At 35.9% G+C, this 26437-nt stretch overlaps 3 protein-coding genes across 3 annotated transcripts in view; all 3 read left to right on the forward strand.

Moving 5' to 3' along the window:
- Window positions 1-26437, forward strand: part of LOC142342839 (small nuclear ribonucleoprotein F-like) — a 537554-nt gene that overhangs the window by 90773 nt on the left and 420344 nt on the right. The gene's annotated exons all lie outside the window — the stretch shown is intronic.
- The window catches only part of LOC142342838 (vesicle transport protein GOT1B-like), a 456129-nt gene that overhangs the window by 90773 nt on the left and 338919 nt on the right, over window positions 1-26437 (forward strand). The gene's annotated exons all lie outside the window — the stretch shown is intronic.
- Window positions 13867-26437, forward strand: part of LOC142342829 (uncharacterized) — a 35379-nt gene continuing 22808 nt past the window's right edge. The window contains exons 1-4 of the mRNA XM_075394428.1: window positions 13867-14298; window positions 14361-14399; window positions 14685-14718; window positions 14776-14858. Coding sequence (XP_075250543.1) covers window positions 14245-14298; window positions 14361-14399; window positions 14685-14718; window positions 14776-14858 — 210 coding nt within the window. The 5' untranslated portion in view covers window positions 13867-14244. The remainder of the gene's footprint in view (window positions 14299-14360; window positions 14400-14684; window positions 14719-14775; window positions 14859-26437) is intronic.

The following is a 26437-nucleotide window of genomic DNA, read 5'->3' on the forward strand; positions in this document are numbered from 1 at the left end:
TTTGCAGAAAACAAAAAAGGATGCACAAAAAAACGGAAAAATTTTCTCAAGCAGAGAAACGGAGTCGGAAAGAAGAAATTTTTGGAGACATCTGAGATCAAAGAAAATTTTAACAAAGTATCTCGGATTACAAGTCCAACTTGGGATCGTGTTTCCAAGGTCTTTTTAAACCGGAGAGCGAAATATCGGATGAACTTTTAGACAAGCAAATCTTAGGAACCTACGATTATTGTTTCTCAAACTGGAAATGTACCGAACAGTTGAAAGCCCCAATAACACTTGAAGAAATTACTGAAGCTCTAAATTTAAAGACTGATAAATAAGCGAGACCAGATGTAATGAAGAACACGATTAGCCCCTGCTTTGCGGAGCATAATGTACTCCGTTTTTTGATGTTATCATATATCAAAAAACTTTAAAAAGGCAAAGGGAGCAAAACAGAATCAAGTTCCAACAGAGGCATCAGCATGTCATGTTGTATGTACAAGTTGTTCACAGGTACCTCTTTTCAGCGCTTGTGAACAAGGGTATTGCGAAATAAAAATTTGACACCGAGCCAATATGATTTCAGACGTAAACTTTCAAAAATCGACGCACTTTTGCATTTGAAATAAGCAGTCAAGCATAACATCAGCTGCAAAGACAAATCCAATGTTTGCTTCACTGACTACAAAAAAGTATTCAGAAGTTTTGAGAAGGCCTTGGAAAAAATTAAAAGAAGTTACTAGGTCACTAGATAAGATAAAAGAAACAAACCAGTCCAGCTCTAATGCAGTCCCATCAAATTTGAGCTTCGCCGAATTTGTCAGCGGCATTAACCAAAACACGTTTGAACAAGAAAAGCGCTCAAAGAACCTGGTTCTTTTTGTTACAAAGCCAGACAGTGATAACACTGAAGCATCTGACAATTGTCTTGTTTCCGAAATTACAAAATCCCTGAAAGTAAACAAAAACATTGAATCTCAAAAAATTGGCAGCCAAAAAACAGAATGCAAACAACTGCTTCGAATAAAGTGCGAGAAGCAAAAAATGTAATAGAATCATCTAAAGAAAGCGAGGTGCTTAAAAAAATGAACGAAAGGCAAAAATGCATGATCCTGGGTCGCGACTTCAATTACAGACTCGACTCAATGGAAAGAGGTAACTCACTCTTCGAGTTTCTGATTAGCTCGAACCTTCTTTGTATAAACGACAATAAAAAAGTAACATACGAATATCAGCGTGGTAAAAGAGTTACCGATTTTTTTCCGTTAGCAACGAACTCTCAGAACACTTTAAGGAGACAAAAGTCACCAATTCACTCTTAACAAAACACAAACAGGTTTCTTGCTGCTTTGGCCTAAAAAGCAGAAGAGATATAACTGAAAGCAGAAAAAAAAGAGCGCATAAATTCGATTTTACACAATTGAACGACAGAACAAAAAGTGTTCAAAATCCACAATAGCAGCGGAATAGAAATATCGTATGACGAAATCTCAATGGTTAGTTATGAATCGGCAAACCATTCTGCCTGAAAAAAATCACCAAAATGGTTCAAAGAAGAACTGTAGCTACTGCATAAGCACGTGAAAGCTAGATACAGACAGAGACAAGAAGCAGATTATAATTTTTCAAATTGAAAAGAATCTTTAAGAAACTTTGCAGAAAACACAAAAAGATGCCTAAAAAAGACTGGGAAAAATTCTAATCAGAAAATCAGAATCGAAAAAGGAGATTTTCAGAAAACTCTGAAAGTTTTATTTAGATTAGTAACCCGAATTACAACTTCACCTTGGTAATCGTGTTTCCAAGTTCTTTTTTAAACCTAAGAGTGAAATATCCGATGAATTTTCAGACAAGCAAATCTTAGGAAACCACGATTACCGTTTCTCAAACTGCAAATTTACCGAACATCTGAATGCTCCAATAACACTGGAAGAAATTACTGAAGATTTTATGTTAAAAATTGGTATATCAGCGGGACCGGATGAATTAACGAACACTTGTAATAAAAAAAGTTTTCAGCAAAAACAAAGATACGCATACTATTTAGTTAACCCCTGCTGTGCAGAGCATAATGTACTCCGAATTTGGATGTTATCATATATCAGACTGCTTTAAAAAAGCAAAAGGAGCAAAACAGAACCAAGTTGCAACAGAGGCATTAGCTTGTTATGTTGCATGTACAAGTTGTTCACAGGTATCATTTTTCAGCGCTTGTGAACATGGGACTTGCGAAATCTAATTTCGACACCGAGCCAATATGGTTTCAGATGCTAACTGTCAACAGTCGACGCACTTTTGCGCTTGAAAAAAATAGCCAAGCAAAACATCAGCTGCAATGACAAATCCATTGCGTGCTTCATGGACTACGAAAAAGCATTCAACTTCGTAATTAGGAACCTGTAGCTTACAAAGCTGGTGCGCCACGGGAACATGCTACACACAATACAATCAGTGCTAAAATACAATTTCCAGCAGATCCTCGATAAAAAAATTCCTGTCAATTGAGTTTGAACAGAAAACAGGAGCCTCCAAAGGAGACAAAATCTTACTATCGTGAACCATAATGTATGACATGCTCATAAATTACATATTAAACACATAATTCGAAATTTTTACAAACAAATAGCAGAACAAAAAGAGATGGTTACTAATAGTAAAACGGATTTTAACAAAATAAAGAAAGCATCATAAATAATGATGGGAGTCATCATGGAATTTCATCTGGACGGGACACGTCAAGGAATGTTTGTTCATGACGGGATTCGTCAAAGAGGTAAACCTGTTGTCTGTTAGTTTAACTAACAGGGACCCGTGCGGTAGAAAATAACTATGAGAAAATCCCAAGGAGATTAACGAAAATGGGTAAAGTTAACCCAGGATTAACTAACCATTGATAGGACTGAAACCAAAGAACATATTCAAAACTAAGCCTTGCACAATCGAGCTGCCTCTCTTTACTTGCTTTACATCTCTCATCTCCACAAATTTTCTAATTTTTACAAGCAATAGATCTAACTTTGTATTAAACTGATTGTACCTTTACATCTGCTCAATTAAATTCAAGTCTGAAACTTGGAAAATTTTCCTCAGTAACTCCGAGGTATAAAGTTTTTAAGAATAACATCCAACCCAAACCGTAACCGTAGACAGTGCACGGATATTACACTGGCGACAGGGATTTAAAGGAAAGTTAACATTTTAAAATCTTTAACAAATTTGTCGGTAGGGAGACGCAAATAAAAAGCACTTTCACCCCAAAAACTCCGAGAATCGAATTATTCTCGAAGCAAACACAAAGATTTGGGATAACAAATCTTCAATCACAACCAATTTCCACCAATTTTTGTGGGAATCAATTGCAGAAGCCAGAGCGGAGGATATCAGTCACAGGACATCAGTCGCCGGAAAACAAGTGAGAATTTACTCGCGTGGTGCTTTTTTTTTACTCGTTGGTGGAGACAGAAACTTCCCTGTGAGGAAAGACTGCATCATACCAAGTGAGTAGAAATAAAGAGTTCTTTCTTGTTTTTGTCGTTCGTAATTGAAACTGATCGCCACTGCGTAATTCTTATTAGTCTAGGAAATATTTTTTTCTTTTGACCTGAGTTGCTAAATTGACTTTTAGAAAACGAGCGGCATAACCATCGGGAAAAACAGTGCCGGATAGTCGGGTTGTTAAATCAATTGAAACAGTTGCTGAAAGTTATATATTAACTTTTTCTGAAACTACCATTAAAAAAAAGAGAAAAAAAGCAAAAAAAGTTGATCAGGTAACAATAAGCAGGGGAAAGTAAAAGAAAACTAAAGCACCTAATATCATCCTTGCCGTAAATGGAAAAAATATATATTAAAGACATCACTAAAACAAGGAAAATCGAAGTTCAGCCAGAATCATATTAAAATAAAAAAAAATAGATGGGACAGTCGTCTATAAGATTGTAAATTAATACTTCCTTAAAAATCAAGAAAAATAAATAAATAAGTAAAAAAGAAATACCCTATTGAAATAAGCGTTACATTTTTATAAACAAAAGTTTGTAAACATTAAAATAAGGAGAGTGCTATAGAAAATCGAAGATAAAAATAGAAAACACCTTCCAGTGACGATCTACTTGACAAGTATTTTTTATAGAAACTATTATTTTCAACAACTTAACAAAGTTTTAAAAGGGCACGATACAAGTAGGGGAACAATAAAATGGCAACGGGCTCAACCTCTAGAATGCTATTAAAAGAAGCATTTACCGGTTCAAACGACTTGGAAAGTTACGTGACGCATTTTAGCTGAAATATTTTTTCTATTAGCGGAACAACAAAAGTGGAAAAAAACTGAAGGAGATCCGGCTCGCGAAGTTGATGAACGGCCGTATTAATTTGCACTTAGGCTACAAAAGTCTGCCATAGAGTTCTATCGCACTCTACCGCAAGCTACACGAGAAAATTATGATGAATGCGTTAAAGCTTTTCGAGAACATTCCAGCGAAAAACCGGTCGTTTTCCGGGGACGGCTAGCTCGCCGCGTACAGCAAACAGGAGAAAAAGTGACAGATTTTCTGGGAGATTTAAAGCAGTTGGCTTTGAAAGCTTACCCAACGGAGTCGCAAGACATTAGAGACCATCTCGTTCTGAGAGGATTTCTAGAAGGAATCAACTATAGTCAGGTGAGGTTAGATCTCAGAAAGCAAATCTGCGACAAAGATATGAAAATTGAAACAGTTTTGGAAAGTGCATTGCATCTGGAAGCTGTAACAAGAATAGAGGAGGAAGGGCAAACAACAAAATTTGCGGTAATTAGACAAGATGAAAGAAAAGATTTAGTGGAGGCCGCCACCTAGCTTGTGAACCAATTGTCAGTAGATGACAAACAGCGAGAAAACCGTCGAAACCAATCTAGGGAGCGAAGCGGTTCCCGGGGACGGTGGGGTGACGACAGACGTGACAGAGGACAGCAACAAGATCGTGGGTTTAACGATCGGCGGCGATTTCCAACGCCAGTGCCTAGTCACCGAGACAGATCTTTTGGAAGAGAGGAACCGTCTAGGAGGAACGACAGGCAGGGTTTCAAGTGCAGAGCCTGCGGACAAGAAGGACACCTTTCGAGTAATTGTCGAAATTGTTTCCTATGTGGAAGTTCCCAACACTTGAAAAAAAACTGCCCTTTTGTAAAGAAAACCACCGAGAACTGCAATGTCATTAGAGTTTGTTCGACAAACACAATTAAATGTATAAACGCAGAAATCATACTTCATGGCAACAGATGCGTTGTATTAATAGACAGTGGAAGTAGTATATCGCTTTTGAGCTGGTCCACATACGAAAAACTGGGAAAACCGGGAATTGTACAAACATACACAAAACGAGTGTTAACAGCCAATAACTCAGCTGCCAAAATAATAGGCAGAGTAACGCTTTTGGTACACTTGCAACCAAGATTACCGGAAGTTGAACAAGAGTTTGTGATAACGGCAGACGAAGCTATAGAATGTCTGCTGGGATTTGATTTCCTGAAAACCAATAAATGTGTATTGAACTTACACGAAGAGAACTATATAGCAGTCACTTTAAAATTTCAATTGCGCTCACCACAGAGAAAACGCAAGGTGTTCAAGTTTTTGCAATTGCGGGACAAAACACGTACATACAGAGTAAAAACGAAAGTCTAATGAAAATTAGATTAGCTGATGAAAACGGAGAAGAAATTCCGGGAGTGGAAGGATTAGTGGAAGCAATTGAAGATTTTGAATTAAAGACTGGTTTGTTTTTAGCTGCCTGTAGGATATCAATGGAAGATGGTTGGAGTATGATAAAAGTGTTAAATCTAAAGGACGCACCAGTAATCGTTTATAAAAGCACTAAAGTGGGAACTTACTTTGAAAACAAACAGAATTTAGTTGTGAATGGAATTTGCACAAATCAAAATAAGCCAAAAACATTGGAAACTTTTCAAATAGGAAAACACGCAAACTTGGAAGGTTCTAAACTAAATGACCAGCAGAAAGAGAAAGTACAGGAACTGTTCAAGAGACATCAACCAGTCTTCTCACGAAACTCAAATGACTTAGGATATTGTGACAAAATAAACACCAGATTAAACTCAACAGAGATGCACAGCCGTTCAGAAGAAGTTATTGCAGTATGAGCTTTGATAACAGAAAAGCAATAAAAAAATTTGTCGAAGATCTAGAAGATGCAAAATTAATTGAACCAACCCATTCGTATTGGGCAGCACCATAAATATTGGTGAAGAAGAAAGATGGCAGCTACAGACTAGTTGTAGATTACAGAGGTTTGAATAAACAAATCGAGAAAACCAGTTGGCCGCTACCAAGAATAAATGACGTTATTGATTCTCTCGACGGAAATTGTTACCTTTCCAATATCGATTTGACATCGGGATATTTTCAAATGGCACTCAATGAAGAGTCACAGAACGTGACAGCTTTTGTAACTCCAATGGGACTCTACAAACGGAAGAGACTACCCATGGGTTTGGCGTCGGCGCCAGGAGCTTTCTAAAATTTATTGGAATTGATCATGTCGGGACTCTCCTATGAAGTGGCTTTAGTATACCTGGATGACATAATCATCTTCGGTAGATCCATTGAGGAGCATCTCAACCGCCTATATCTCGTACTTGGGCCACTTAAAGACGCTGGATTGAAAATAAAAGGCTCAAAATGCAGGTTTTTTTCAGGAAAAAATTCATTTCCTGGGACACATTGTATCAAATAAAGGCGTAGAAGTGGATCCGGAGAAAGTAGCGGCAGTCAGTAAAATGAAAAACCCACGAATAATAAAAGAATTGAGAGCTATATTAGGACTAGTTGGTTTTTACAGAAGATTCATACAGGGATTTGGAAAAATAGCAGAGCTGCTTTATAAGCTTTATAAGCTATTAAACAAAAAGATCGTTTTTCTTGGATCAAAGCGTGTGAATCAGCAGTTGAACAACTTAAACAAGCACTACAGAAAGCACCAATTTTGGGTTATCCGAATGACACGGAACCCTATACGTTAACAACCAACGCCTCTCTGTTTGACATTGGCGCAATTATTTCCCAAAGACAACAATGGGGTGAAGGAGTTAAGCAAAACGTTCAGCAAAAGTAATGAAATTATTCTGCGACATAGCGAGAACTCTTTGCAATAGTTTATTTCACTCAACACTTCAGAAATTATGTTTTGGGTCAAAATTTGTAATTGTTACCGAACATAGGGCCCTCTTGTGTTTATTTAGTTTTTAAGAATCAGACGGAGTATTGGCCAGATGGATAAAAAAATCTCGGACAGTTTGTTTTTGAAAACAAACACCAAATGGGAAAGAAGATCCTTACTCAGACTGTCTTTCGAGAGTTCCACGGACTGAATAAAAACTGCGATCAAGTCAACCAAATAAATACGGAAGACAAAAATATGTAGTCCAATAGACTAGGGAAATTGATTGAAAAGCTAGTTGAACATCAGAAAAATGCAGCCGACCTCATTATACTGAGAAATTGCATTGAGAAGGGGAAGCGCCCTCAAAGAAAACACATGGCAGGAGCCTCTAGGGCACTGTGGAAAAATTGGACTGATTTCAGAAACTTAAGGATTGAAAAAGATCTAATCAAGACACAGAAACGTATTGACGAATTTAATAACTTAACACAAATAGTCATTCGGAGATCACTTTTAAAAGAAATTCTACCTTTCCTTCATGAACATTGCGGAAACTTTGGTATGGCCAAGACATTTGATCGGGTTCAAGAACGATTCTACTGGCCCGGGACGAAAAAAGATGTCCACGAGTGGGTAAGTTCTTGCAAATAATGCCGTCAAAAGAAATCTCCACACCAGAAACACATACACAGCCTGACAACGTGGAAACAAAGTTCTGGCAAGTTGCCTTAGACATTATTGGACCTTTACCCGAGTCCAGCGGAAACAAATACATTCTGTTAATTGGAGATCAGTTTACAAAATGGTATGAAGCAATTCCCATGAGCAACCAAGAAGCTTCAACGGTAGCTAAGGCCTTTGTAAACGTATGGGTTTCAAGGTTTGGTTTTCCGGCAAATCTTAATAGCGACAGGGGCAGTAATTTTATGTCGAATCTTTTCAAGAACATGTGTAAAGAGCTGGGAATTAACAGGACTTCAAAAACAGCTTATCACCCTCAAGGAAACGCAATCATAGAGCGCACCAATCGCACAATCAAAGAGAGTCTTGCAAGATTTGTGGGTGAACATCACAACACCTGGAGCGACTACCTTCCGCTAGTAACGATGGCGTACAGATCATCAATTCACTCTGTTACGAAGTACAGCCCCTTTTACCTTCTTCTTGGACCATCATGCGCGCTGACGATTGATTGCATGTATCAAACAATACAAACCAAAATCTACCCAACTTTGAGTGATTACGTTGGTTGCTTGAAAGACGAACTACAAACGTGCAATGAGCTGGTACGGGAAAGCATGTATGTGGAGCAAGAAAGACAAAAAACCTACTATGACCGTAGCACATTTGGACCACAATATGAAGTAGATGATTTAGTAATGGTGTTCAACCCCAAAATGAAAACAGGCTAGACAAAGAAGTTTATTTCCTTTTACAGCGGACCGCAGGTAATACGTGAAATAATAAACAATCTGAGCTTTGTTATTGAGGATGTGAAAACAAAAAAACAACAAAAGGTCGACTACGATCGACTCAAACGTTTTAAGAGTAGAAGTGCTACCACTGATAAAAAAGATTCTAAGAAGGGAAAGATTGAACCGAGAATAACACAAAAAGACCTTACGGAGGGCAATGATTTTGTGGAAATTGAAGTGGTGACCCCAAAATTGAATGAAACTGAAAGAAGAGAAGTTCAACCTGAAGGAAATTTTAGTCAATTTAATCCTAATAATGAAACTCACAATGAGACAGTCAAAGATGAATCGCTTCAAACACCTATGGGAGGGAGTACAAGAGAATCAATAAATACTAACACCAACAAAAAGAGCAGAAGCACAAAGATAACTGCGCCCAAAGTAGCCACAATGCAGAAGCGAGATAGACTGGTGTCAACATCCGAAAGGAGTGAAGGCGAAGAATTTCCAAATACGAGCACGGCTTCTACTTCGAAAAATGTCGCCGAATGACGATATCAGACAAGAAGTGCCTCGGGAATAACAAGACCACGGAAACTGAAAGACTATTTTTTATGCAAGGATAACGATGCAGATGAAAAATTTGATAATGATGTATTTTTTTAAAAGGTGATACGACAAAATGCAGAGGGCGTGGAACCCACATCGGATCGTGCAGCTGAACTGGAAACTTCTTCAGTTGGTTAGAATATTAGGTTTTTCACAATCCTTGGAGATTGTGGGGTATGATTTTGAAATCATTCTACAGACGCAGAAATTTGCAATGACGGAACCGACAAAATGTGAAACGTCACATATAAATGAGGAGCAGGTAAAAAAAGGAGGACTGATATACGCCAAAAGCAGCATGAGTAAACTAAAATACTGCATGTACAGTGCTGCATATACAGTAACTGTGCTGAAAAAAGTAGTTGGTATGACGACGCAAATTACTTAAACGAAAAATCACAAATATTTCTAACGTTTTACCCAATAAAAGAGTGAGTCTTTCAAAATCTATGGCAGGGACACAAGGCGCGGTTAACGGGTCTTGGTGATTTTGAATTCAGTGCTCCCAAAGAAGTCCTCAACGAGATTATTCCTGACCGAACCGACGCTGAATTTGTTCAGAAGATAACAAAAACTTCCATGAAAGGCGGAGATGAGAAAGGATTGAATTATGTCTACCCCGTGGATTGGATCAATCCAAAAGGTGAAACACAGAAAGGTAACATCATGATAAGTGCTGAATTTTTCATGGGGAATTTGTTCATTGAAACTAGGGAAGCAAATGAAGGAACATGGTTATAATTTTTATAGACCTTTTGAAACAGGAGCAGACCTTGTTATATCAAGGAGACACATTTGAAATAGATTCAGTACAATATTTGTTCGACAAAGACAAAAAACCAAACATCTTAACGATCGTTGAATTTTCAGACTCAATAACAGCAAAAATAGACCGCGCTGGAAACAAAAAGTACTTGACGAGCAAATTAGACAGAAAAAGAAATTTAGTTGTCCAGTTGAAAAACAAGACAGAACATATAGACAATTTTCTGCTTTTTGAAACAAACCACAGAAATTTGTTTTACACAACCGAAAAGTTGACGGCCATGGAACAAAATTTTTCAACAACAGATAAATCTGAGACAGATCTCAGGGACATAAAACTCGACCAACTTTTTGTGTGGGATTTTCGAGGCATGCTTGAAAACCTGAAACAAATAGAGTTATTAAATTGTCACATAGAAAAACTGTACAGAGCTATGATTCTAACGACATCAATTAACGGAAATTCACACCAAATTTTCTTAAGTCAACAAAACGCTCTGGGTACACACGCAGAAAGAGCGGGAGGAATACTTTATGTCCATAGGTGCGCTAAAGTAATCGTACATGTTATCGAAAACCAGTTTTGTACGGAGGAAGTACCAGTTAGGGTGTTTTCTGACAATACTTCAGAAGTAATTAGATACATGGACCCCCATTTCTAGAGTATTCCATAGAAATTTCAGACTGATTAATTACAACCCCATGTACCCGAACGCTCTTGAATTGCAGAATGGGTCATGGATAACACGGGCGAAGGATACAATTAATTGAAAAACCCAATGATATGCCTAATTATAGAGTTAACGTCAATTGGTCAACTTCGGCGCCAATGGAAGGGTTTTTCAATGACAAGGACCTAGAACTTAGCAAAAAGGCCCAAAGGTTAAGGCATTCGAGAAAGACGATAACAGGGAGAGAAGTTTTCCTGGTACAAGGTTTATATGAGCATGAGACTCTAGAGTATTTCAACACGGACTTAAAATACAATAATCAGTGGCTTAAATTGCTAATTTTTGAATACTTGGGGAATGAAGTGAAACTAATCTGGCATGTGGCCAGGGAAATAACCATCAGTTTAACGACTATTTTCATTGGATCTAAAATCATATTTTGTTTGGTACGCGTGTTTCTTTCAATCGATATGCTACGCATTGGCACCAATCCTGTAATTGCACTGCAACCCATTAACCTAATGGGGGAACTAGGTTATTTTCATCATCTAAAACAACGTACAAAGGAACAAAAGTTGACAAGAAAAAGGACAGTTGAACGGTGTGATGATGAAGCAAACATCGAAGTTATAAAAGCAAAAAAGCCAAATTCTGTACCAGATATGGCAGAAATTGAGATTGATACATTAGACTAATTTACGTGTATGATATGTAGGAATGGCAGAACCAAAAATCGGTGATTATTGCTTCTACCTACCCGAGTTGTTCGAGATCAGGTCGATAGTCAGGCACCAAGTGTATCGGATTGTTGGAGTAACCTCAAACAAAAGGTACGTGGTGCCACTGACGCAGCTGCAACCAACCAATATAGTAGATAGAGACGCAATTAGCGTTGGGGAGTTAATTGAGATGCAACACAGAATCGAGGAACAACAAAAGAAGATTGACGACAGCGAAATGCTGGGAACAGCCGGGGCTTGGCTTGAAGAGGAGCTCCGGCAGTTAAAACTTGAAAGTCAAAGATTAGGTAATCAATTGCTGGAGACCAAACGGCAACTTGAATACGCTGGGAATCAGCGGGAATCCTGCAGGTGGCTGGTGGAAACATAGAAGAAAGAGTTGGAGGAGGTTACAAATGTAGCGGAAACAAAAACAAGGGAATGTATTGCTCTGGTGGACGAGCGGGAGTACTTAGCTCGGGAGTTGGAGAATGCCGAGATAGACAATAGAAAGCTAAGGGGTAGAGTAAAAACAGAGCAAACCTCAAAGAAGGTCATACAGAGGAGGCTGGAGGCGATCAACGCTCAGAGCCCGTTCATTCGACCTCCAATTTTTTTTGAACTTCCATTCCTGCCACAGGGGCCCACAACCAGTACTATCAGGAAACATTTCAAAACATTGGCAAAGCTCTGTCATCCGGACAAGGGTGGTCGTGAGGACATGTTCAAAATCATTCTTCAAGCAAAGAAATTATGGAAGACGAGGAGGCCCGTAATATTTATGACAAGTACGGCATTGAAAAAGCACAAGAATATACGAACTTGAAAATGGACAATTGAAACTCTTGCTGTGTGAGTGAGTGGAACACTCACATTTTTTAAGGGGGAGGCATAATAGTGAACCATAATGTATGACAAGCTCATAAATTACATATTAAACGCATAATTCGAAATTTTCAGAAACAAATAGAACAAAAAGAGATGGTTACTAATAGTAAACCGGATTTTAACAATATAGAGAAAGCATCTTAAAATAATGATGGGAATCATCATGGATTTTCATCTTGACGGGACACGTCAAGGAATGTTTGTTCATGACGGGATTCGTCAAGCAGGTAAACCTGTTATCTGTTAGTTTAACTAACAGGGACCCGTGCGGTAGAAATTAACTATGAGAAAATCCCGAGGAGATTAACGAAAGTTGGTAAAAATAACCTTAGGATTAATTAACCATTGATAGGACTGAAACCAAAGAACATATTCAAAACTAAACCTTACACAATCGAGCTGTCTCTCTTTGATTGCTTTACATCTCTCATCTCCACAAAACTTCTAATATTTACAAGCAATAGATCTAACTTTGTATTAAACTGATTGTACCTTTACATCTAATCAATTAAACTCAAGTCTGAAACTTGGAGAATTTTCCTGTAACTCCGAGGTTTAAAGTTCATAAGAATAACATCCAACCCAAACCGTAACCGTAGACAGTGCACGGATATTACATTACCACTTTTTTTAGTTTATTTATAGCTGATTTATATAGCTGAGTTGAAATAGCAGGGGCTTGATGTTACATTTCACCAACTACAACAAAGTTTGAACAATCGGATCTTTTCCGTTAGTGCCCCCCCCCCCCCCCAGTACGTTATGCTCCCCCCAGTTACAGAGCGCGTGCCATTACATAGTAAATCATCATTTAAAAAAATGGCACGTGCGTCTGGGGGGTGCAAATAATATGCACCCACTAAGCTGGGGGGGCATAAACGGAAAAGAGCCGAATAATCTGAACACGTTCTGTAGTAGGAACTAATTGAAAATCAATGTAAACAAGACAAAATGTATAAAATTCAGAAGAGGTAGCCATTACGCTGTCGACGAAAAGTTGGATCTTTTCCGTTTGTGCCCCCAGCTTAGTGGGTGTATATTATTTGCATTCCCCAGACCCACGTGCCATATTTTTACATATTGATTTACCATGTGATGGCACTTTCTCTGTAACTGGTGGCGCAAAAGGTAGTGGGGGGCACAATTTTCTAAAACCTTCTGTTACCTAGGTGTAATTTTTCAAGCACGTTATCCCACAGTCATTATTTGAAGCATCTAATAATTAATGCTTATCGGTCAGTAGCTTCAATAAAACAACGCAAATCTGCGAAAAGAACTTCAACTCAGCTCATCAACTTTTCAATTCAATTGTTTTTCCAGCCTTAACCTGTGAACTAGAGACGTACGTCGATGATTTTTTTTTAAATCGAAATAAAACAGCACTATCGAAAAATAGCTGTTTTTTGGAAAAGTTGGTTTGGAGTTAGCAAGTACACCTCAACCACAGCGCTTCTTCTTTTTCTTCTTCTTCTTCTTCTTCATTAAAAATTGCTTGAATTCTCAAAATCAATTTCCCACTGTGAAAAATTCGTTCGTTTCAGTTTTTAATTTCATGTGTCTCATATTAAAATTTGTTACCAAAATTTTCTTCAGATTTTAGGCTTTTTTATGTTTCACGGGTTTTTTTTTTTCCAGATCGGGCTAGATTGTGCGACGATTCATGATCGAAAAGCTTTATTCTACCAAATCCGGAAATTTATTTTGATTAATTGATGGTATTGCAAAACTCATAAAAATTTGAATGTCTGGGAATGAGCTGAACGAATTTGCAATTTCGTACTCCATGTAATTGTAAGGAGAACTTACTCTTTTCCGGGCATAATTTGGTTTTATGTGTGTTTCTTTGATAATGACTATGGATTTCTCTATATTTTCTTTCTGAGGTAGTGCATTAGAAAACTATAGCTTTTGTGTTTCCGAGTGCTAAATTCTCTATCCCTCTTGCGGCTCAAATGAGCACATTTCTAGTTCAGAAAGTATTTGCTGAAAAATTTACCGATACCTTTTCATTAGGTTGAAGCTTTTATCTCATCAATGCAACCACGGGATGAGGAAGAAGAAACGAAGAAAATAGCCTGTCTGAAAAAGGTTTGATGATTTAAAGCTGGAATCATTTTATCCATTCTTTTTCCTAATCTCGCTTGTTTCAGGCATTCCGGAAATTGAGAATGGGCCATGGGATGAGTAAGGTAAAATTTTAGTTTTTAAAAAGTTATTTAAAATTTTGGGGGGCAATATTAAGGAACATTTTCCTAATTCGATCTGAAGCTATAGGAATAGACAATTGTTTTGTTACAAGTCTGTACTTTACAATTACAGTCCTCAATTTTTTATTTCGTTTGTTATTTGATTCCGTTCAGTTGTTGAAAGATAATACAAAATAATCTTTGTAAGTTAAAATAATCTTTGCTGATTAATTGGCAGTATTCAAATTTACATAAGTATAATAGTAATTGATCATATTCTATTTTCAGATTCTACCTGGTCTCTATCTTGGCAACTTAAGAGGTAACTCAATTTTATTAGTCCTCGTTCAAACCCAAAAACATTTAAATTTTTTTATAGATAGCAAAGACTACGAACAGCTGAAGAAGCAGAAAATATCCCACATTCTCGCCATACACGACACTGCAGTGCCTATTTATCCGGTATGATTTTTCTCGGCACAATTGCGTCGGAGGATTTATTCTGCTGTCCCTTCTCCAGACCCCCAACTTCAATTCACGTATTACTTGATGCCACGCTTCTAAATAAAAATTATCGTGTACACTTGGGTGCATAAAATTTGGGGAATCGGTAAAAACCGAATAGATGCGCTTTGCGCTTGTGGAGAATGGAGAAATGTTAATTTATTGGGATCTTTTCCGTTTGTGTCCCCCCCAGCTTAGTGGGCGCATATTATTTGCGCCCCCCAGACGCATGTGCCATATTTTTACACAATGATTTACTATGTAATGGCACGTGCTCTGTAACTGGGGGGCGCATATCGTACTGGGGGGTCACAAACGGAAAAGATCCATTTATTGCACGAATTGAATAAAAATTTGGATCTTTTCCGTTTGTGCCCCCCCAGCTTAGTGGGCGCATATTATTTGCACCCCCAGACGCACGTGCAATATTTTTACATAGTAATTTACTATGTAATGGCACGTGCTCTGTAACTGGGGGGCGCATAACGTACTGGGGGGGGCACAAACGGAAAAGATCCAAAAATTTTAATGGAATTTTCCTCCTATAGAATGATCAAAATGTTGTCCGTATGCTGAGTGTTAAGATGTTGTACATATGCTAAGCATGAATTAGTTTTCACAATTTAGCTCAGGCAAGTTTATGTAAATAATCTTGGAGATTATGAAATGGTCATGTTTTTCGTTGCTTAGGAAAATAATTTTGATAATATTTCTTCTTTTCTAACTATGGTCTGTGCTCTGTATCCCGTGGTGCAAAAGATTGAGTTGATTAGAGAGGTAGCTTAACACGTACAACTTTGAGGCTGTTAGCAATTGGTAAAAATGATATTAGGAAGTATGCTGCTAAGCGGTGGGATGAAAGCTTTTGTGTTCATATGTTCTGTGAACTTTTGTGAGATTTTTTCATGCACGGCTTTGAATCGATTGTTTTTCGACTTCCGGCAGAACGACCCGAAGAGGAGCATTGGTAGAGCGTCTCGTTTAACTGAGAATTTTGTTGAAGTGTTTTTGAAATCCCGCAAGTGAAAAAATATGCGTTCAGTTCGGTTTCCTGAACTCAATTGAAATAATCATACACAACCCATGCAAGTAAATATTAATGTTATTGTAAAAATCAAATTGTCAAATTATTAAATTAATGGATTTGTTGCTTTCTTCATAGCAATAAAAATAACTTTTGAATGCTCCTTTGTTTCTATATAAAGGGATGCGCTCATGTTAGAAACAAAGAAATCATTCAGTGTTTTTCAATAATTTTTTCTCGCTTCCTGCTGACCGACGATATTCACGTAGTTTATTTCATTTATGCACATATAATAACTGAGTATGGGATCAGGGTTTTCATTTTTGTTTATTATTAGAAAGATAAATAATCCAATGAGATCTGAGAACGGTTTGCTTTTCATGATTATTTTTAAGGGCCCGCGCAGTGAAGTGGAGTGAACGTTTTATCGGCAAAATGATTGTGTTTTGTTCATCAATTTTTTTTCCAAATTTCCTCATTTTCAAAGGTAATAGCACCAGATTTTGGTAGTCATGTCGTAGGGCAGGGGATGAGAAACAGAGAATCAAAACAGGTACCAGAATCCCCTAACTTTTTTCACTTTTTTGCAATTTCCCACGGAATCGGTTATATGTCGGTTTCATGGTCGGGACCAGACCAGACCAGACCAGAATTTTTTATCTCATTGGGAAGATATTTTGAAACGTTTTTGGACAGATGAATTAGTGGTCACCGTGTTATTCTAAAAGCAGCGCACCGAAAGCTGACGAGTTTTGAAAAATCATCAATCCTTTCTGGTGTGTATCAATGATAGCCTGGATTTTCTCGCAAGGTTGAAATATTCAAACATGAGATATTTTACTGAGGATGACCCCTACGTGAAAAAATGCAAGTTCTAAAATTTGAAGTAAAAGTTTAAACAATTTGCTCTTTCTCCAACTTTTATCTACCTCTGAGTATTTTTCAGCGCCTTGTGTTAAAACTGGTTATCGCCCTTTCCTGGATAAAAATTTCAAAAAGTTTCAATTTTTGATGATTTTGATAAAACTTTTGATGATTTTGGTAATTTACAATTCTGTAAAAAATGTAATCAGATCCATCTCATGGGTGACAGAAAAGCTGGTAGACTTCGCAGTTCTGTTTAGGGTTAAAATATCGTTAAATATAAAATTTTTACTGGGGACAAATTTTTAAAGGGGCCCCGTTCTGGGTATGTCGAGCCATGTTTCTTTTTGCTATTGCTCTTAGGAACCAAAACAAAACAACTGTTTAACTGATAAAAATTTACAACTTTTTCGATTGCATCTTGAGTGGAAAAAATGTATATGGTTTCGGGCGTTAATTATTTTTCTGTCTTCACGTTTTCAGTATATGTTTTTTGGCGTCGAATTGTTACTGTAATAAACACACAAAAACTGTAGAGGCGCACCATGGTTTAACCAGTGTTTTTTTCGTTTTTGCTTTTTGAGGCCATTTCGTAATTTTTTGTTGCTAAAATGTCTTTGCGTCACGAACTCTCTTATTTTTGAATGATCTAAGGTAGTTTTTCGTTATTTGATCCTGTTATTTTTTTGCTTTGCTCATCAAAAATACTAGATTTTATATTTTTTGAATTGATGTTTGTTTGAAAATTACCTAAATTTGTTAAGCGTTCAAAAATGCTATGAAAATCTAATTGTTTTCTGACAATGTTTTTCGTCTTCAATTTGAGTAATCTTTTTATCCTCCTACTATGAGTTTTTAATTGAATTCTTTCGGCTGAGTTTCCATTGCCTCTTCTTTATCTGGTAAAATCAATTGGCTGCCGAAACATTTCTTTCAAATGGCTGCCCAAATATTTAACAACAAACAGTTGATGTCTCATTGTTTTCGGTTTCCCACTATTGATTTTAACGTAAAAAATGGCCCTAAAATATCAATTTTTTTTCATTTTGCATTTGTTGCAATGTTTTTTGCTTTTAAACAGTTGTTAATTTGTAATCCAGAATTCAGAAGAGGCGATGTTTTCTTATTGAGGTTAATTTTTTTGGCTTAAAATTTACAGTCCTGTAATTTTATTTTTTTGTGGAGATCGTTTTTTAGAGTGCTGGTTTTGTCCAACCTTTGAAGTTTAAACTTTCAATTGATAATTTTTCGAGAGCTGAATTCTTGCAAAATCAATCGGAAGTTGGTTCATAATTGCTTTGTAAACAGAAGGGGATCAGATAATTTTTGGTTCTGCATTTCCTGATTTTTGTAAACATTTCATATACTTTTAGAAGCCTTAAAAAAACGCAAGCAAATAGTCTCCGATTTGTGCCGTTTTTCAACTTATCAATGTATTGTCTCAACTTGGCTCATAGAATTTCAATGTTTAGCTCAAGTTGCTGTTTTTACACTTTGGCTGATTTTTATTAACCTCTCAGAACAATTATTAACGGACTTTGATCAAAATTGCTAAAGATTTGTATTATTTCAATTTTGGCGTCTAGGGATGTTAGGGATCACAGAAAAGTCATATTTTCTTTCTACATTTTTTGATGGCCTTTAGCCTGTCAGTAAAATTTTTAAAAGTTATTATTGTTTTTTTGCTTAACTTTGTTTGAATGGCACGAGACTGAAATTCTTGCGCAATACACTCCTGTCAAAAATTTACTAAAAATTTGCCGAATGTATCCATTTATCACTCATTCAATTGTATAGACGGCAATGAATGTTTATTTCTTTTTACACTTTCAGCTGAAAATCCAAACTCCTTTAAAAATTAAACTTCACTGGCATTGTGTTATTTCATTGCTTATGCAAAAAGCGCTAACTCGTTTGTTGCCTGGAGCAATTCGTCTGGTTTGTTGACCTTTTCGTCTGGCTGTCAAAGACTTTTTGTCGGCTTTTGACTTCTTTACATTTTAACGTGTTTTGCCAGCTTTGTTTTTGCCACTGATTTTTTTCTTATTTTGAGGAAAGCTTAGTTACATGGTAGAACCAAAAAGATGGTAGAACCAGAGATACTATTCTGAATTAATTTAAATCAGATTACTCTCGTACTTAACTTCAAGTTTGAAATCTTTTTATATAAGGCACGACAATCACGAATTCTATTTCTACTTCTTAGTATGTAGAAGAAGCACAATTGTGATAGAAGTCACAATCATTTTGAAACTATTCAACTTTGATCCGCAATCGACATAATCTGAGTAGAAATGTTTTTGACACTTGGCAAAAGTAGACTATGTCATTATTGTTGTGATACTAATTGTCCTAACATTGTCATAGAAAGCTATTGTAAATTATGCATAACTAACAAGTCTATTCAGAAGAATAAACAATGTTAGAGCACTTTTATCAAGTCACGCTTTTTTTGCTAAATCTATCGAGGAATGAGATCATAAAAATAGTTACCATTTTTCCTGCAGTGTTACCATTTCTGCTATTCCCGTCCCAATACATCGTGAATTTGGTGGTCAAGTAAGAATTTGGGACCTTTATTAACCACAAACAATGAGAGTCATGCGAGACAATGTTTTTGCTTGAGTTTCTAAATTTTTTACCGGGTCGAATTTCTGGAATTTTATTTAGAGTTTCATTTGATTTTTTTGTATTGTTTAGAAGCAAAAATTGAACTAAACTTCAATTTTGAAAGTGTAAAATTGCAGTTTTTTGAATTACAAAGAATTTACTTTTTTTTGTTAAGAATATTTTGCTGAAGTTTTTTTAATTCTCTTAAACGGAGGAAAAAATTGTTTAAGCTCTCGCTTCAAACATGCACCGTCTGTTTGCAGTTTGCGTTCAGCGAGAATTTGTGATTCATTTTATTCAAAAACGATAGAAATGAATTACTTCATTTTTTTGTATTTCAAACAGAAAGGTAGGAAGACAATATTTAGGACATCTTCGGGATTAGAAACAAAATTGTAGGATTTTGTGAGGTTGAAAACTTTTTGTTTTTTGAAGTGCTCGCTTTTTCAAGAGCTAAAAATAGTTTTACATTGTCTTTACTTCATGTGTCAATCGGAAGGCTCACAGGTGCCTGTTTTGTATAAACTGGAAGTTTATCGTGTTTTTCCCATTAACTGCTTCATGCTAACTTAGTAAATTGTTTGGCATCTGAGCTCTCTTTTAATGCCATGATTTGGTGCTAAATTAATATTCCAATCACTACGCATAGATCCAGTCACAGAATGTTTTATCATTTTTTATAGTTTTCAGATGTTTTTCGTAGTTGTTTTACAATCTTTCCGAGCTGTAATTACAAAATTGTTGCCAAAGCTCCGAGCATTTATAGCTGCTGATAGTTCTGTATAAAAGTAAAATTTGCCATTTTTCCTCGTGCATTGTTGAAAAGCGCTCCTCCTTTTAGGGGGTACCCGGTTAATCTGTTAAAGACTGTAGGGCCATAAAAAGTGGGGACGGGATGCTTGGTTCAGTCTTTCTCTCCTCTATCAAATTTATTGTTGCCATTGTTGCTAATCTCTTTCACCATTTCATTCATTCAGAAATAGCTCAGGCTTAATGCAGTCGTGGCCGTGTTCTAATTTGGAACTACTTTAATGATTCCATAATCTCTAATCTTCTTTCTCTTTCTTGTGTTTATGTCTCGCTTTTTGTCTTTCTTCTTTCTCACAGGAAATGCTTAACAAAAGAGTTAAAAATAGCCTTTTCAGCCTGTAATCACAATTCTACTACTAGCAATAGTTAAATGGAGATTGTGAGTGAGTGAGTAAGTAACCTGGGGAGGGGGTATTATCAACCTCATTTAGCTATTTTTAGCTGTCCTCAATCGGGGCCAAATTGTGAGTGTTAATAAAAGCGAAAGAGTTCGTTCCTTGGGGCATAAGTAAGTTTCCATCATCCGTGAGAGGGGTGGGGGGGGGGGGGGGGGGGTTAAGATTTGCAGTGTGGTAAAGTAGTTGTATTTCTAGTTGTGGCAGCAGAAGTAATAGTAAAAGTAGTGGTAGTATATGTGTATCAGCTTACATATTGAGTGAATGTAATTTAATTTTCAACCCTGAGTTTCGATTTAATCCTATTTTTTCTTACTTGCATGACATTTCCTTTCAAACGTGTAAAACTACGCTGACATTTTTCCTACTTTTGTTGGCTTACTTCATTATTTATACTACAATACTACATCTCTCAACTAAATTTTCTTTTCCCCTCTTTCTCTCTCTGTGTATGTGTGGGTATCTATGTGTTGTGTGTGTGCCTGTGTGAAAGTGTGTATGTTTTGTGTGTGTGTGTGTGTTTCCATAATGTTTGTTCGTCTTAGTTAATAAATAAAATGTCTATTTTGGCGCTCCTGAAAGGGCCTGGTGAAAGTGTGTAGATGTGATTTGTTGCAGACAATTTTGCAGGGATATGTTGCAGAGGTGATATTTGGGAGAGATAAAGAGAGTAAAAATTTAATGAGAAGTTGCCCCCATCCCATCTGCCTGTTTATGCACCTCGAATTAAATTGCTCTAGATACATTTTATCAACACAAAATGCCTCCTGCCACCTTCTTCAAGGTCATCATCGCTTTCTCCACTTCCAAATTAAAGAGCTCATGAAATTTATGGAAAATAAAATGAGTAAACTACTTTTGCTCAAATATGATTTAATATTCAGTTAATTCACAGCGCTCTCGAAAACTCTATTCCAATTGTAGCATTGAAACGTTGCTTAATATTGGTCATTGCTGTTGGTTAAAGGGGGTCTCGAGTTTCTAGCAACGATTGGAGCACTGAAAGATGCTTATTCGCATAATATTTTACAGACTTTTTTAGAGGAATAGGAAACACGGAGGCTCCGTATTCGCACATAAATAATGTTCCAACCCCGCTTATCCATAAGTGTGACGTGACGTTAGGGAAACCCTTGGTATAGCACAATAAGTCTGGCTTAATTGTCGACCAAATGAGGAAGAGAGAGAAAACTTTTGAAAAAATCTCATATTGATAAAAAATAATTTGTTTATGAATAAAAAAAATTGCTTCCAACTCAAATCACATGGTAAAGTAAATGATGTCAAATAAGTGGGCCGATGAGAACTGCCTTTATTAAGACTACGAGACAAGACCAAAACAAAATCAAATTACAACAACAAATGTTTACATTCAAAACTGAATGTCTGTTTTCTATGAAATTGCATAATAACAAAGTCAAATATCGTCAAATAAAACTTAAACTAAACAAATTGATGAGACTCGGTAACAAGTAGACACAAAAAATAAAAGCGGCGATGTTTAAAAAGTAGGTTTATGGTTCTTGAAAACAAATTTCAATTAATGAAAACCATTAGATATCAATTGAAACCTTTAAATAGGTTTTTAATTGGTTCCTACCTCACTATGAAAACATTGAGACCTGTCAATATCCAGAGTATGTTATACGTCTACAGAAACAAACGACAAATTCAAGACGAATAACAAAAATTCCTTTATTTTTTTTTTAAAGAAAACGGTACCGATCCCGCTAAAAAACCATAATCTAATCCATAAAAAATAGGATATAATCAACTGTGACTTCTATGAACACCAATAATGAGATTTGTGACTTCTGAATATTGAGACTAGGTAACAAGTATTAAAAAAGAACAAAAAGGGGAACAGTTAATAAACATTTGTATTTTAAGGAAACAATTTCAAAGACAGAAAACATTACATGGGCACAGTAATCATTAAATAGGTTCTTTTATTTCTAAATGGAAAACCTTGGACATTTTACAAAAGGAAGTACAAATATAGACAAAAATAAAAAATTAAACTATTTTGCAAAAAAACTGGTGTCGAAGCTGGCAAAACAATAAGCAATGCACTGAAAACTTTATGTTCAATTGTGCCATTCCTCAACACCAATACTTTTATATGTGAATTGTAGTTTTTGAGACTAGGTAACAAGTAGCCAAAATATAACAGCAAAGTGCAAATTTAAAAAATAAGACTATGTTTTTTTTGTAAATTGTTTGATTTCGAAGTCATGCAAAACTTTAGCTGTCAATTGAAATCAGTACATTTGTCAACCGACCAAAAAATGAACGACAAAAAGACGAAATTAAAAAAATCCATTAAATTCTGCTAGAAAACGGTGTCGAAGCAGTCAAAGCCATAATTTCATCAATGAAAAACTTATGTTTCATCAATTGTGCCTTCCTTTTAAATGGCAATGTAGTGATATCACACCTGTCAATAATGTGACAAGACAAGAAAAAGAACCTAAATGATGGAAAAATTTTTTGTGAAAACCCGTAGTATCAAAGCAGAAAAAACATTACTTACATCGTACAACCGCATTAAATATTAGAGACGATGCGGACTGTGTTTGCTGACCTCAAGCTACAAGTTGACCAAAAAAAATCACAAAGCTCTAATGCGTTGTTTATTTTGAAAATATTATCTTTAAAAGTCAAAACGGCGATAAGCTTTCAACTACAAAACTAGGTAGGTTTCCTTGAAAGTTTTCAAGAAGCAACTTGAACCTGTCGTTTGTACGCCTTGATTTGAGTTGTTCTGTCTGTAATTAAGGTAAACAGAAAAGCAAAAATTGCGAAAATTTTCGAAATAAATTATCGACTGATTATACTCCTAATTTTTCTAGACTTTAAGAAACAACGATTAAAACAAAACTAGCTTTGCAATTGTCATTTGTCTATTAGGAGAACTCAACTGTTCCGATTATTGTGGACATGGAAAATCTGACTAAAAGTCAATATATCAAAAATAAATGATGCTTTTTGCATAATTATCGATTTAAATTAGCAAAAAACCCGAAAATTTTTAATTCAAGAACAATTTCAGAGAATGCAGAAGTAAAACTGGCCTTCGTGAGAGTTACGAAAATTGTGTCAGTAGTTTTTAGGTGTGTTAATCAGGCTATTGTAAACAAAATGGTTTGAGGAAGCTTATATCATGCCATTTTTGATGAAAAATTTATCAAAAATATTAGCCAAAAAAATTGGATCAAACAGTTCAACAACACTTGTTTTAGAGGTAAACCCCACAACACTTTTGTTACCATTTTTAACATACTTTTTTGACGAATGGGCAAAAATTGCGTAAAATACGGAAAATGTGAACAATAACACCGAAAATCAGTCAAATGTTCACAAAACTTTAAACCTCGATAACTCCGTGGAAAAAATAAAACTCTAAAAATCTTTTCAGTTATATGTTCTACGCTGGACGGGCTTTCTAATGATACCACTCACAACGTTCTTCGCTCGACCAAAATTGACTGAACAAAAAAAGCTACTTGGGTATATAGTTCTCCCCCCCCCCCCCCCCCCCCACTAAAGTGGATCGTAATAAAAAAAATTAGGAAGAATTTCAAAAACTTATTAGTCAAGGCAACATAGGAAGCAGGTCATCTGAATCGCGGTCGATTTTTGTCCAGGTCAATAAAAACATGGCTAATGGATAATTCTACTGACTCGTTTAATTAAATGGCTTCAAAAATTTTGATGCTAAAGTTTGAGCTCGAGCGATAGAAAATTCGAAAGATCTTCTGCAATCGATAAAGTTTTTAGAGAGGTTTACAATCATATCAATGTTTCGTACTATCTGCAAAATTTATTGTCCGGCTACTTGTTAGGCACAAGTAAGTTAAGCATAAACCAACAGTTTGAGCTTCAGTATTTCTAGTGATTTTTTTTCTGTTATGCTTGTCCAATTGATCGTTTTTTCGTAAGATGACTAGTTATAGTTTTGATTTGTTTGCTGTACTTAGGATCGGCGCCTTAAATAGCTGGTAAGACTTTGCAGAAATCAAATTTAGTGATTTGAAAAGTTAAAACCTATATTTTTCAACTTGTTTCAGCGATGTTTGTTAGCATCATTTTCAACAGCTGATTGATGTATTTGTTGTAGTAACAGACAAATATGTTTTCATAAATTCTCTCTCACCGAGGCCACGTGAAAATGCTTCATTGAGTCGTCTCCTTCAGAGCTTTCAGAGCCAGAGCACGAGGTTTGAAAACGCATTATTATTTTTTGTTAATAGCCGCCCCCACTTTGGTATTTTTTGTTGTCCTGTTCTAAGTGTTGTTAATGACTGGTCTCATTGGCTCTTCAATGAGGCGTAATAGAAACTATTTAAAATTTTCGGTTGATATGTAAAACCTTTAACTACTTTTTCACGATTTGTTTTTGATAAATTTTTGATTTTTAGTCTAAACCAGTTTTGTAGTTCTTTTTGTCTTTTCACTTAGTCGTTTTAGTGGCAGGTCCCACTGACTCTCTAATAAGGCACAATTGAAGCTGTTTTATGCTTTCAATTAACATCTAACTTTTTTTAACAACTTCGACACTACTTATTTCCAAAAAACATCTGTGGCCTTTTAGGTTTTCCAGTATTTGTAATTTTGTTGTCCATCTTAGCCTCCTTAATTAAAAGCCTCCTTGACTCTCTAGCGAGTAGTAGCTAATTCTCTTTAAAATTTCTGATCTGTAACAGTTATACTGACCTTGACAAACAATTTTTTTTAATAGCAGTGATTTGTTTTGCATCAAATTTGTTGTCTTGCTCCTTAGTCTTATTTTTTACAGGTGTCATATGTTTTCTGAGTTACGCAATACGAAACCTATCTGTTAATGGTTTAGGCTATTAGTTAATTGTTTTGTTTCACTTGAAACTATTTGTTTTAAAAAAATAGCAATTATTTTTTTGAGTTTAGACCGTTCTTGTTAATATAGTTGGTTTCTATTAACTTAATCTCCTTATTGATAGATCTTCTGCATGAGACGAGGTTGAATCTTCTTATTGGTTCCAGGTTGTAGCAACTGCTTTATCTTTGAAATCATTTGTTTGAATAAAATCAGATTTCAAATTTTTATGTTTGCCTGCTTTTGTTGTTAGTTTTGTTACATTATCCCTTGACTTTACCTCAGATTTTTCTATACGCTTTTCAATAAGCGTTTGTATTATGGTCTAAAGGTTGTTTGTTTTGGTAACGTTTTTTAATGAATTTTTTGTCATAATTTTTAAAGAGTTTAGTGCAATTCGAAAGTCTCCGAAGTTGCTATCTGTTGAAGTTTTATTTTGGCTCCAATTTGTATTCTACAAATGAGGGGTTTTTGCCGTCTTGTAAACGTTTACTTGGTAGATGCTTTGTTTTGTGTTGTACTGTTTTGGTATATGCTTAATTAACTTAGGAGTTTGTTTTTCTTAGGAGGTTGACTGATAGCTTTTTAACTTTGTTTAACATTTGCGATCAAAAATTGGTTTCGCGTTGCCTTAGTTCACTGCTTCAAGCTTTTTCCGTGAAATATATTTAATTGTCTGGTTCAGCTGCTGCTGCTGTCATTCTGATCATTTGCTCAGTATCAAAAAACGAAATCTAAAATGGAAACAGTATAAACCCATGATTCCCAATTTTACATGCCCGCTACTTGAATTCTGTTCTTATAGGTCTTAGTGATCATCCCTAATGCTTATTGGTTTTGATACTGGCTCATGTATCCTCGGATTAAGAAAGAGGAATATTTTCAACTTTGAGATGGCATCAAAATAGTTTGCACTGTAAAAATACTTTTCTACAAAGTCTTTTTTTTAATTCCTTGTCTTTCAATCACTGTCGGGGAT

Source organism: Convolutriloba macropyga, chromosome 7 (assembly GCF_964194025.1).
Source record: "Convolutriloba macropyga chromosome 7, txConMacr16.3, whole genome shotgun sequence".
NCBI lineage: Eukaryota > Metazoa > Xenacoelomorpha > Acoela > Convolutidae > Convolutriloba > Convolutriloba macropyga.